This window comes from Nyctereutes procyonoides, unplaced genomic scaffold, assembly GCF_905146905.1.
Source record: "Nyctereutes procyonoides isolate TBG_1078 unplaced genomic scaffold, NYPRO_anot_genome, whole genome shotgun sequence".
NCBI lineage: Eukaryota > Metazoa > Chordata > Mammalia > Carnivora > Canidae > Nyctereutes > Nyctereutes procyonoides.
In genome coordinates this window covers 53,577,392-53,590,144 of record NW_026575043.1, presented here as the reverse complement: position 1 = coordinate 53,590,144, position 12,753 = coordinate 53,577,392, and the positions used below count along the sequence as shown (strand labels likewise).

The window sequence follows — 12,753 nt, the reverse complement described above, 5'->3', positions numbered from 1 at the left end:
GGGAACCTGAAACCGTTCATGGTAGGAGAATTTACCCCCATGGAAACTGGCAAATGCTACCATGCGGGCAAGGGGGAGTTGGAGGGTCAGCTTAACAGCACACCACTGGGCACCAGATGCCCCGACCACATAGCCTTCTAGACACCACTCCTGAGCTCAGTACTCTTAAGATTTTACTTGCATCCCCCCGCCTGCCGTGCCCACAGTGCCCTTGCCCTATCCTGCCTGCCATCAGGAAAGCCCTTCCTCCACCCCTTTTTGTACCTGGTTCCTTGTTGTTGTCCTAACCATACAACTGAAGAAAGATTAGGAGTGGTGGGGCTAACAAAGCATAGACAAATGTCATGGAATACTATGTAGCTGTTAAAAAGGATATATTCAAAGACTTTGAATGACGGAAAAATGGTAAAAATGCTAAAAAAGAAACACAGGTAATGAGGAAAGCACAACCATTTACACAGCGTGATCCTGCTGCCACAAAGTATTATATGGATGTTCTTTGCATGAATATTCCTTTTATTCAACAGGTCTGTGTTGAGTGCCTACTGTGTCCCAGGCGTGGGGACACAGGGAGGTGTGTGACAGCCCAGCCTGGCTCTCCCAGGGCTCTCGGTGGCGTGTGGAACTGGCAAAAGCAGCAGGCAGCTGAAGAAAACACTCTTGGTAGGAAGCAGGGAGTGATACGCAGCCGATAAAGCAGGCATCAGAGTGGGGCAGGGGCTGCAGGCTTCCCTACACATAATGACGTGTGCTTCTTTCATCATCCGAAAATACTTCGAGCTGCCTTTCTGAAAGCACCACCTCCCGGGCTTTGTTGATGGCCCACAGCCTCCGGGGAGCCCTGGAAGACGCCTGGGGAGGCAGCCACCACCACCGCCCCCACCCCCCCCACCCCTGCCTGTTGGCACCATTCCGTGACCTTGGTCTCCTGTTCTCTTGTTTTGTGGTATTTTACACGCTCGTCGTATCTCTTAAATGTCAGGGACAATGTCTGATTCATGCCGCACCTCCCACACCGCTTGGCACATAAGAATGAGACTCAAAACACACTCGCGGGGTTAAACAGAATTCTGTTCCCCTCCAGGGCTGGAAGCTGGCCTCTCGTGTGATAATGGTCGTATTATTTGTTAGTTCCTCTGTCCCCATGGTACCTGGGGTGGCAGCATAGTCACTGCCAGCTTAGCACCTCTCTGCTACACCTCCACCCCCCAAGCAGGTGGAGCCCCTCTTCTGGCTCCACAGACCCGTCTGCCTCTGGGCCTCCGTTCCCCTCCCTGGAAAGTGGCACCATCCCTTCTGCGGCCGAGGTGCGGGCAAGGCAGGCCAGTCCTGGCCCAGGTTGGGGGTGAGGAGCGTGTTCTTTGTCTCAGGCACACAAAGCCCCGTTTGTGATCGCTGGGCACGATTCTGGGCAGGGAGCCATGGGGGACAGGCGGAGTGGGCAGGACGGCCGCAAACCCTCCCGCGGGCTGGCTGCCGAGGAAGCAGGAGGTGCCCTCCTCCCACAGCCTGAAACAAGGTGTCCGTCTGTCAGTCTGAAGCTCTGCTTCCTCCTTCTTCAGCCCTATCGCCAGGGTGCCCCCCGCCCCGCCGCCCTGCCTTGGAATGGAGAAGTAGGAAGGGGAAACCACCCAAGCATGAGACTTGGGGGTGGGGAGGGCGGATATTTCCAGAGCTGTGCGTTGTCGTGGCCAAGGGCAAGGCCAGCTGAGAATCTGTGTCCTGCTGTCACTCAGCAGCCCCATCTCCCCTATCTCCCAGGATGTGGGGACAGATACGGGATGGTGGGGGGACTTGGAACCTCTGCCTCAGCAGCATAGCAGGGGAGCTCCAAGAGGCCCTGCGGAGTGGACCCATAGCTTCAGCCTTCTGAAGACAGGCTGTTTGGGCAGGCACCTTTTCCTCTCTTCGAAGCCATGAGCAGTTCAAGGCAAGGATCTCTTAAAAACAAAGCTAAGGCCCATCACTTCTCTGCCTCATGTCCCCAGAGACTCATTTAACTCCCCTAGACCTCAGTTCCCTCATCTGTTCCTGGTCACAGGTCTGGCCCTCCTTGGCCCTATCCAGTCATGACCTATCCCATCATCCTTGAATTCTGCACACCAACCTACAGACCTTTGTTCTTTTCTAGGATGGTGGGGTGGGGGGGGTGGGCACATCCTCCTGCCTCAGGGCCTTTGCAATGCTGTTCTCTCTACTTGGAATACTTTTCATTTCTTCTTCTCACCCCTCCTCATCCTTCAGGTCTGGGTTCACATGTTACTTCCTCAAAGAGGCTTCCCTTCTGCTTCTTGCATCCTAGAATTCTCCCCCTAGACTCCCCAGCAGCCTGTATGCCCCACAAGGGCAGGTTCTGGCTTCTCCACTGCTATATCCTCACACGGTGCCTGGCACAGAGTAGGTGCTCAATAAACAATTGCCCCCCCCCAAAAAAAAAGCCTCTAAAAGAATAGAAATTCAAAAGGGAAAAGATGCATACTATCTTCAAGATGATGACACCTTCTGGAGAGGGAAGGAAAGGAATGAGCCTGAAGAGGAAAAGATCTAAGAAAAGCCCATCTGTATCTGCAGTATTGTGATTAAGAGGGTGGGCTCCACACCCAGGTGGTCCGAGTTCAAATCCCACCTTAGACGTGACTCAATACATAAAGGAAAAAGTGGCAGATAAGATCATCAAAATTTAAAACCTTGCTTGGCAAAAGATTATGTGAAGAGAATGAAAAGATTAGCTACAGCCTGGGAGAAAATATCCAACAGAGGACTATCTGGAACATGGAGACCTGTATCTAGAATATATAAAGCAGTTCTCAAAATTCAACAGCTAAGAACAATTCATTAGAACATAAGTAACAGGGGCAGCCCGGGTGGCTCAGCGGTTTAGTGCCACCTTCGGCCCGGGGCCTGTGGGGGGCCCCGGGTCAAGTCCTCCGTCAGGCTCCCTGCAAGGATCCTGCTTCTCCCTCTGCCTGTGTCTCTGCCTCTCTCTCTCTTTTTCTCTCATGAATAAATAAATAAAATATTTTTTAAAAAAGAACATAGGGCAACAGATATCTTGCTGAAGAGGATATACAGATGGCAAATAAGCACACAAAATGATGTTCATCATCATTACAGCTGGGTAGAGGATGCCAAGTAAGACCACAATGAGACATCACCACACACCTAGTGGAATGGCTAAAGCAAAAATGGTGATGATCGCAAGGATGCAGAAAAGCTAGATCATTCATACATTGTCAGTGGGAACTTAAAATGGTATAGCCACTCTGGAAAAGACTACAGCAGTTTCCTTAACAATCGTGCTGGTGGGCATTTATCCTGGAGGGATGAAAACACGCTCACACAAAAAACAGGACCTGAATCTTCATAGTGGCTTTTTTCATGACAGCCCCAAACTGCAAATAACCCAAATGTTCTTCTACCTGAAGCTTAACCAACTGTGGCACATCCATCCCATGGCATGCTACTCAGCAATCAAAAAGAATAAACACTGATGCATGTAGCAGGTAGGATGGATCTCAAGAGAATTAAGCTGAGTGAAAAAGCCAGTCTCTAAGGTTACATACTGTACAATTCCACTTATATAACATCCTTGAGGTGACAAAACTGTACAGATGGAGAACAGGTACTCAGTTGCCAGGGGTTCAGGAGGCAGGAGGGAGGGAGATGGTCCTGGCTATCAAAGGGTAGCATGAAGGATCCTTTTGAGAAATGTTCTGTATGTAGCCTGATTGTGGCTGTAACAGAAGTCCACGTGTGATAACTTTGCCTGCAATGAAACACACACACACACACACACACACACACACGATTGAGTGCATGTAAAACCATGAGATCTGAACAAGCTTGGTGGATTGTATCGACACCAATTTCTTGGTTGTGATATTGTACTGTAGTATACAGGATGGAACCATTGGGGAACACTGGATGGAGAGAAACGGGATCTTCCTGTGTTACTTCTTCACCTGCATTTGAATCTACAATGATCTCTAAATAAAAAGTCTTCCAAAAAAAAAGTCTTCCAGGAGCTACACATCTATTAGAATGACAAAAAAAAAAAAAAAACCCACCAACAATACCAACTGGTAGTATTGGATATGGAGCAACGAGACTGTTCATGTATTGCTGGTGTGAATATAAAAATGATACGGCCACTTGGAAAAAGTTTGCAGTTTTTTTGTACAGTTAGGCATAGACCTACCATATGACTCAGCAATCCTACTCCCACGTATTTATACAGAGCAGAATGAAAGCTTATGTTCACACACAAAAAAAAAACTGTACATGAACACGGGCTCTCTTTGTTAATTGCCCAGAACTAGAAGTGACCCAGCTGGAGGCTGAATAAACAAACCATGATATATAATCAAATACTACTCAGCAATGAAAAAGAATGAAATATGGGTACACACATCAACATGAATGGATCTCAGATGAACACTTCTGGGTTATAGAAGCCAGACTCATTCCATTTCTGATATTCTGGAAAAGGCATGATTACTGGGCTAGAGAACAGGTCAGTGGTTGCCAGGGGCTAGGGTGGGGACAGCGTTGATTATGAAGGAGCATGGACTTTTGGGGTTGGTGGAACACTTTGTATCTTGACAGCAGTGGTATGCATTTGCCAAAACTCATAAAGCCCATACATGGGAAATAAAATTTTACATGATGTAAATTATACCTCAATATTTTTAAATCAAGAAAAAATTAGGTCATGTATCTTATAACTTTACATTGATTTATGCAGAAGGATATATGTATGATTTAATGCAACATGCTCAAGGAGAAAAATGTACATTATTTTAGCTCCTTCCTAAAAATATTTAAACAAGGAGTTGTTTTAAGCAATGTAGGCATTATAAATATAGCTTTTTTTCTAATAGCATTATTCTCCAATAAGAAAATACATTTCTTTACATGATAAAATAAATAATTTAAAACATAAAAGTAAAGCGATAGAAAGTAAAGATGATGAGATGCTAGCGTGTGTTATTTCGTGACTTTTCCTATGGTATTTGCAGTATTACTCTGGGCACTTTTCCCTAATACCACCCCCTGGAGTGCTTGCTGTCTTAAGAATTAAATTGATATTATATAGAGAGTGTCTAGCACAGTGTTTGAGCAACAGTAATTGCTCAGAGTATATCAGCTGCTCCCCTACTACATCCTCCAAATCTAGATCATGGGGCCCTTCCAAGCTGGACTCCGCTGGGCAGTGATCTCTGTAACCAGGCTGGGGGTTCCATGAGACTTGGCCAGGGTAGCCCTATCCCCCAGCAAAGGAAGCTGACCTTCAAAGGGATGGAACATAATAAGCCCTCAGCACCTTGCCAGGGGGTGAATGATCCTGCCCAGGACCTGGCCAACAGTGGATGCCCAATAATTATTCTTTTGAACGGACAATTGGCGTACAGCTACGATAAGAGGCGGTCCCATCCCACCAGCCAGGAAGTGGCTTGACCAGGAAGACATGGGGTACCAAGAGGGGAAATTTTTGGCTGAGGGACACACCTCCTCCTCACCGCACCCCAGTTTAGATTGGGAGTTAAAGCTGGCTCTGGAATCAGCAGAGCCTGTTCTGCTCCCAGGGGCCCCCTCTGTGCTCCCCCAGGATGGATGCCCCTGGCCTCAGGCAGGCAACGGAATGTTGTGTGGTTGGTTGCCCCGGCAACCAAGGCCTGCTAGGTGGCTGCCTTCTTAGAGTACCGAGCACGCTGCCTCGCTGCCCTCCATCAGAAACCCCCAGGGCCTCCTGAGCTAGTGCAAGACTCCGGCCTTGTGGGAAAAAAGCCCAAGAAAGCCCGGGGCAATTGCCGGGAGGATGGCCGTGCCCTGGGAGGAATATTTCCGACTGGCCTTGCAAGAGAAAATATCTTTGTGAGTGCTTCAGAATGCAGGGAGGGGTGGAAGGAGGGCAGAAGCCGGTGGGATGACCCATGCCTTCCCCTTGCCTGTGGCGCCTGGCTTCCTTGGGCAGTTCCTGGTGGCATATTACTGTCCCCACTTCACAGAGGAAGAAACTGAGTCTTAGAGGAAAATGATCTCTGGCCGGTTAGGACAGCGCTAGTTAGGGCAGAGCTGGGTTAACAGCCAGGGCCTCTCATCTGTTCCTGATCCCCACCCCTGGCTGACTTCCAGCTGAGGTTAAATCGTTTGAACTGAGGTGGGAAGGAATTCTGTGAACTCCTGCAAACTCTGCATTTTCAAGGAAGCGGGGAGGAAGCTTGTCGGGTGCCTGCTTTGTGCTCAGCAGTGACTGAGTCTCGAGCTCTGTGTCAGAGTCTGGACCGGTGCTGGGAAAACCCTGCTGAACAGAATGTTCAAGCATCCCTTCTGCTGTCTACACAGCCACTGTGGAGGGCTGTGTGCAGCTCCCCCGCCCCACTGCCACACCCCAGCAAGTCTCCAGATCCCAGCCTCCTCCTAGAGCCCTCCCAGGGAGGTCGAGGGGAGGTCTAACAGTCTTCCAGCCACGCACAGCTCCGGGCGGCCGCAGCAAGGACCTGATCTTCCGTGTCCCATTCAGCTTCCCACCAGCACTCTCCTTCCAGCTCTGAGTTCACTTTTCTCTCCCTTCTCACCCCCCATCACTGCACCAACTCTGCTCTCAAACTACAGCATGACTGACCCTCCTCACCTCTCCCCTCCAACTACCGACCAGAACTACTCTGTCTCTGTGTCATCCCAGACCCCCGTCACTATTTCCTGCCAACTGCCCTGCCTCTCCTGTTAGTCCTCGACCCCCACAGCAGCCTCAAGCACCTTCTACAAACCAAGCTTTTCCCTTGGGGCCTTGGTATTGGCTGTTCCCTGTAGGTATCCACGTGCTCACTCCCTCTTGCCCCTCAGTTCTCTGCCCAGATGACCTCAGGGTCTCCCCGGAGAAACTTTTTCACCTCCTTGTTGAAAGATTTCCTTTTGCCTAATTTTTCTCTGAGCACCTATCAGGTCCAAGCATTATTTATCATTTGTTAGCTTTGTTTTCTGTGGACCCCCTCAGCAGAACACCGGCTTCTGGAAGGTGGGGATTTTTGTCTGCCTTGTTCACACCTACACCCCGCTCCCCAGTGCCTGGAAGGTGCCTATACATGGAATAGGTGCTCAGTACAATTTGTTGAATTAATGAACAATTCAGCAGCTAGTTTATGGCTCACGGGGGCATTTCAGGCACTAGAGGGGAATTTGGGGCCCTGACTCTTGCCTCCTTCATCCCCACCTCCTCCTTGAGCCCCTCCAGGAAGATCCCAGGGCAAAATGTGGAGCACCTCCCACCAGTGCTGCATCTCCTGGAGAAGAGGCGGGAGCTGGTGGATGTGGACCGGAGCCTGCAGGCCCAGAAGGAGGTGAGTCTTCTCTGCAGTCCCTGAGACTTTTTGGAACCCCCTCCCCCCCAAAAAATGGTGAGCTAGTTGGGAAGTGATGGAACCAACTTATGAGCTACAGGGTCTGACAGGTTATTTTATCACTCTGAGCCTTGGTTTACTCATCAACGATCAAATGAGGATCAAATGAGATCAGTTGGTGCAAATAAATGTGCACTGAACACCTACTATGTGCACGACACTACCCTGGGATCTAGAAGTCTCATTGCAGTCCTCGCCCTCATAGGGCTCACAGTCTAGAGAAGGAGACAGACAAGTTCTGGGTGATGACTGCTTCAGGCGGGGAAGCACTGAGAAGACTGTGGGAGCCCAAAGGAAGCCCCTGTCTCCACAAGAGGGTGGTCAAGGAGGCATTCCTGGAGGATATAATGTCTGGGGACCAGGGACGAGCAAGTGAGCTTATTCAGCAAAGGCAGGTAGGGTGAGGAGGGATAAGCAGGCAGGGGGAACAGTGCATTATCCTGGAAGGCAAGGACAGAGCACAGGTGGATGAGGGTCTGGAAGACAGGGGAAGGGGGTAAGTGAGGCTAGAAGGAAGGAGAGGCATGTCCCCATGCAGGGGCTCCGGGAGGGCATTCAGGCTTCATCAAGTGAGGTGAGAGCCAATGGGTGGATTTGGGCTGCGGTGTAGGACAGGATCAGGGACAACAGATGACAGAAGTTAAGAAGTCTTGGGATGCCTGGGTAGCTCAGCAGTTGAGTGTCTGCCTTTGGCTCAGGGAGTGATCTCATGGTCCTGGAATCGAGTCCCGCATCGGGCTCCCTGCATGGGGCCTGCTTCTCCGCCTCTGTGTGTGTGTGTGTGTGTGTGTGTGTGTGTGTGTGTAAATAAAATAAATAAATAAATAAAATAAATTTTAATAAATAAATAAAATATTTTTTAAAGATTTATTTATTTATTTATTCAGAGAGAGCGAAAGAGAGGCAGAGACACAGGCAGAGAGAGAAGCAGGCTCCACGCAGGGAGCCCGACGTGGGACTCGATCCTGGGTCTCCAGGATCACACCCCGGGCTGCAGGCAGTGCTAAACCACTGCGCCACCGGGGCTGCCCTAAAATCTTTTTTTTTTAAGTTTAAAAAAGAAGTCTGAAAGCGCTGGATAACTTGAACCCCCCAATACACACAGACACCCCCTCCTCGCCTCTCCGCAGGTGTTCCAGACCACGATGGCAGTGCTGAAACAGCGCTGGGAACAGGTGAAACAGAAGGAGCGGGAGCTAAAGGGATCTTTTGTCCACTTTGACAAGTTCTTGCAGGTAGGTGGAGACTGCTGGGGCCAGGGAGAAGCAGGCCATTGGGTCACAAAGTCACAACCCTGTAGGGGCCAGACTCGCACAGAAATTTTAAAACTAGGCTTACCAATACAAGGAATAGTAGGAGGTACACACGGCATGATGCATGTGAGTTTTTAAAGAGCTTGGGGAAGAAGTGAGGGACAAAATCAGACTGGTGGAAGCTACCCACGGGCCATCTGTTTGCTACCTACCGCTGGGCGTGCAAGTGTTGGGGCCGGGGGAAGCGGTGAGCCCCGCCGGCTCCCGAGTCCCAAGTCGTGCGGGCGCTCGCCTCCTTTCCATCCGCCTCCCCAGGACACAGAGGCCCGGCGCAGCCGCGCACTGCAGAGGGCGGCAGAGGAGCGGCGGCGGGCGAGCCGCCAGGAGGCCGAGGCGCTACGGCTCCGGGCCCAGCTGGAGAAGCTGCGGGGGGAGCGCGCGGAGCTGCAGCACCGGCTGCTGCGCCTGGAGCCCTGCGCGCGCCTGCTGGGGCAAGTGCTGGAGCTGCTGCCCGAGGTGAGCGCCCTGCGGGAGGCTTGGGGCCTCGGCGCCACCGAGCAGCAGCGTCCAGTAGCCTCTGGGACCGCTTTGGGTGTGCACTACTGGAGCGCTGACTGTATGCCAGGAACCACCACTTATTGAGCACTGACTGTATCCAGGGACAAGATTTGCTCTTGAATTCTCCCCAATGCCCAGTGACATGAATCCCACTCTCGTCAACTTCATTTTATAAATGGGGAAACTGAGGCTTGCCATGGTAACTTCCACTCAAGGACACAGGCACTCCATAAATATCCGTTGAATGGAACAATTGCAGGTAGTGAAGCTTGGCTAGGCTTTATGCTGGAGTGGCCCTCAGTCTGGGATAGGCACTGTGTGATGCCCTCATTTTGCACATGGGCTAACCGAGGAGGCGCTGGAGGGCCAGGTGGCCTGCGGAGGGCAGGGGCCTGCAGGCCACCTGAGGTCCACATCTTGACCCCACCCCAGTTCCAGAGGGTTCCCGAGCTGGTGGCTCGCTTTGAAGGCCTGGCTGATATGCAGGTGGCACTGAGACTCACAGAGCGCCAGCGGCTGGAGGAGCTGGAGGAGGCCCGCGGGCGGCTGCAGCAGCTGCGGGACGCCTGGCAGGACGAGGTGCTTAGGCAGAGCCAGCAGCGAGTGCAGCTGCTGGAGCGCCTGGAGGCTGCGAGGGAGCGCACACTGTGCTGGGTATGGGCCCGGGAGGAGGTGGGCACTAGGGACCCCAGCCTCTCATCACTAGAGGAATGCTGGGGTTCCTAAAAGCAGAAGGGAGCTGCCCTAACGGGGCCATCAGAAAAGGCCTTAGGGCACAGGAGGCCAGTCCTCGCAGAACCTGACAGCCAGTTCCTGCATTTCTCTTTCGGAGGCACCCATGCACACCTAACTGGAGCAAAGTGGATGGGCCCCAGCCTTCCCGGGCAGGTTCAAATCTTGATCTGGGAGGAGATTCTGTTCTTTAGGAATCCAAGTGGATTCAGATCCAGAACACAGCGGCAGCGAAGACCCTTCTCCTGGGACGCACTAGAATGGCAGCGCTCAACCTCTTCCAGCTAGTGTGTCAGCACAAGAGGCAGCCACCTGCCCTGGACATTGAGGACACCGAAGGGCAGCTAGAGCAGGTGAGCCCCCTCTTTATGTCCCTTCCCACTCCCAGACCTTCGGGAACTTCACAATGCCTGAAATCTCATCTACTCTGGGTTGAGTATGGCCCTCTGGGAGCTGAACGCACACTTCTGACACCACAGATGTGGACTCCATGGCCATCTGGGGACCCTGCCTAGGAGGCCTGGGTTGGTCTTGGCTCCGATGGGCATTTGCTCTGTGGCCCCAAAAAGTCATGCTCCTCTCTGGACCTCAGGGCTCTCCAAGGGCTGGGGTGTGTACTGATGACACCGCACATTCATGACAAGAGTCTGTCTTTTGTCCCAGTGTCAAACAGCACAAACAGGTGATATCAATGAGAAACTGGATTGAGACTCACCTTTAATCAATACCTGACCCCCCTGTCCTGAGGCATGGACAGGCCTCAGCTTCCCTAGGGAGGGAGAGGGAGCGTGGGGCTGTGTCCTTGTCCTTCTTTCTGTACAAATGTCACTATGGGCCAAGTCATTCAGGTTTGCAAAGCTGCAGAACATGTGACATGGCTTACAACGGAGGGAAGGGGTTTCTGACTTTGGACACCTCTGTTGCTTTTTTTTTTTTTTAAGATCTTATTTATTTATTCATGAGACACAGAGAGGCAGAGACATAGGCAGAGGGAGAAGCAGGCTCCCTGTGGGGAGCCCACTATGGGACTCGATCCCTGGACTGGGATCACACCCTGAGCCAAAGGAAGACGCTCAACCCCTGAGCCACCCAGGCATCCCACCTTTGTTGTCTCTAATGGGAACCCAAAGCATGGCCCCTTTCAGTAGAAGAAACAAAAGAAAGGCACCCCTGCCCATGCAACTCCTGTCCTGTGCCCATCACCCCAGATCCCAACCAAACATCAAGAACTTCGGCCCCAGGAGCCTACTTTGTGCCATATGCTGAGTGGAACAGGTTCACCTACACCACTTGTTGTCCCAAGGGTGGCCCGGCACCCTGCGGTACGCAGGACGAGTCCAGGGACAGAGGCTCAATGTGACCAAGTGAGCAGAAGCCTGCCCTTTCAACCAACCCTGAGCCCAAGGAGGAAGGCTGTGCGGGTGATTGCTTTAGTCCCACAGTGCTCCCTGGGCTTGGGCCTCACCTGATGCCCCCTGCAGGTGACGGCGGTGGGGGGAAATGCAAGAGCACAGCAGGGCTTCAGTTCATAGCAGTTTGTCCAGTTGCCTCTCTACTTATGACAAGTATAGCTTAATTCTTTTCTATTTTTGTTAGAAATATAGTTTCCTTTTCAAATGTTTCAGTGACAAACGTGAAGGGAGAGCCCAAGGGTAAGTTTGCCTCAGGTTCTAGCTCTTGCCAGTGGACCCAGGGGCATTAAGTTCCTATCAATAAATAATTAAAATATGGGCATGTTAACCCCATGGAGATGAGAGCAGGTCAGCCACCAAGGAATATGACTGATCCAATTAAAATGGGAAAAAATGAATTAATGTTAAGTGAAAATACACATTTAATTAGAATGCAGGTGATAGATAACCAGCTAGGAAACTGGGGGTGTCTGCTCACAAACCATTTAGAGGCTTGGACCGAGGCCGAAAGGACCCAGAACAGTCTAGGGGAGGTTTGCTGGTCCCAGGGAACCATCATCATAGCTTTATTAGGGGTCTCCACATCCCCTCCACTCTGCAGCATCCTACGTTGTATTTGTGGGGGGGTGGAACTGGACACCCAGGGGCTGGGATGTGACTGCTGTGTTGGGGACCCACAGGTGAAGCTTTTCATACTGGACCAGTCCTCCATGCTGACCAGTTTTCGTCGGGCCCAGTCCAGCCTTGACCCAGGTGAGCAGGGGGGCAGGGGGACCCCTGAAAAGGAGGTATACATTTCCTGCAGGGTGTGTGCCGAGTGGTGCCCACCTGAGATGGGAGGGCCATGCTCGCTCAGACTGCCGTGCGGAGTACAGGAGGGGCATATAGCAAGTGCTAAATAAGTGTGCACTCGGTGGGGGGGGGGCACCAATCCCTCATCTGCCACATGGCCTAGGACCGGGTCCTCCCACCCAGGGCAGTCATGGCATTAAACAAGCTGATGTGTGTCAAGTGTCTGGAATGAAGCCTGATGCAAATTCTGGTACATTCTGAGTGTTTGGGAAGTAAAGTAAAATAGCCAGACTGGCGAGAGGGTCATACAGCAGGCACTTGCACAAAGCCTCCTCTACTGCGGACTGTTGCAGATGATTGGGGGCCTGAAAATCCAGCTGCTGGAGGCTACCTTTGACTGTCCCAGGACCCCAAACTGGGGCTGGGGGCACAGGGCTTGGAGGGCAGAGGCCGGGACCAATTCTGACTTCTGGGGGTGTGATGGAGCCATGTTAACTAACCGCTTTACAGCCGGAGGGGAGCCACTGAGCCCTCTGCCCCACACCCTGCTTCTCGCCTCCCTCCCGCAGCCCCCACTGGGTCTCTCAGCTCAGCAGGCACACCTGT

The 12,753-nt window shown here is 51.8% G+C and overlaps 1 protein-coding gene across 1 annotated transcript; it reads left to right on the top strand.

Annotated features, from left to right (window-relative positions):
• Nucleotides 1–5,818: 5,818 nt before the first annotated feature.
• CFAP73 (cilia and flagella associated protein 73) lies at nt 5,819–12,661 on the top strand. Its single transcript, XM_055322724.1, has 7 exons — nt 5,819–5,874; nt 7,235–7,340; nt 8,531–8,635; nt 8,969–9,169; nt 9,644–9,865; nt 10,138–10,296; nt 12,036–12,661. Exons 1-7 carry the CDS (start codon nt 5,819–5,821, stop codon nt 12,255–12,257), a joined length of 1,071 nt encoding a protein of 356 aa, XP_055178699.1. The 3' UTR covers nt 12,258–12,661.
• The last annotated feature ends 92 nt before the right edge of the window (nt 12,662–12,753 follow it).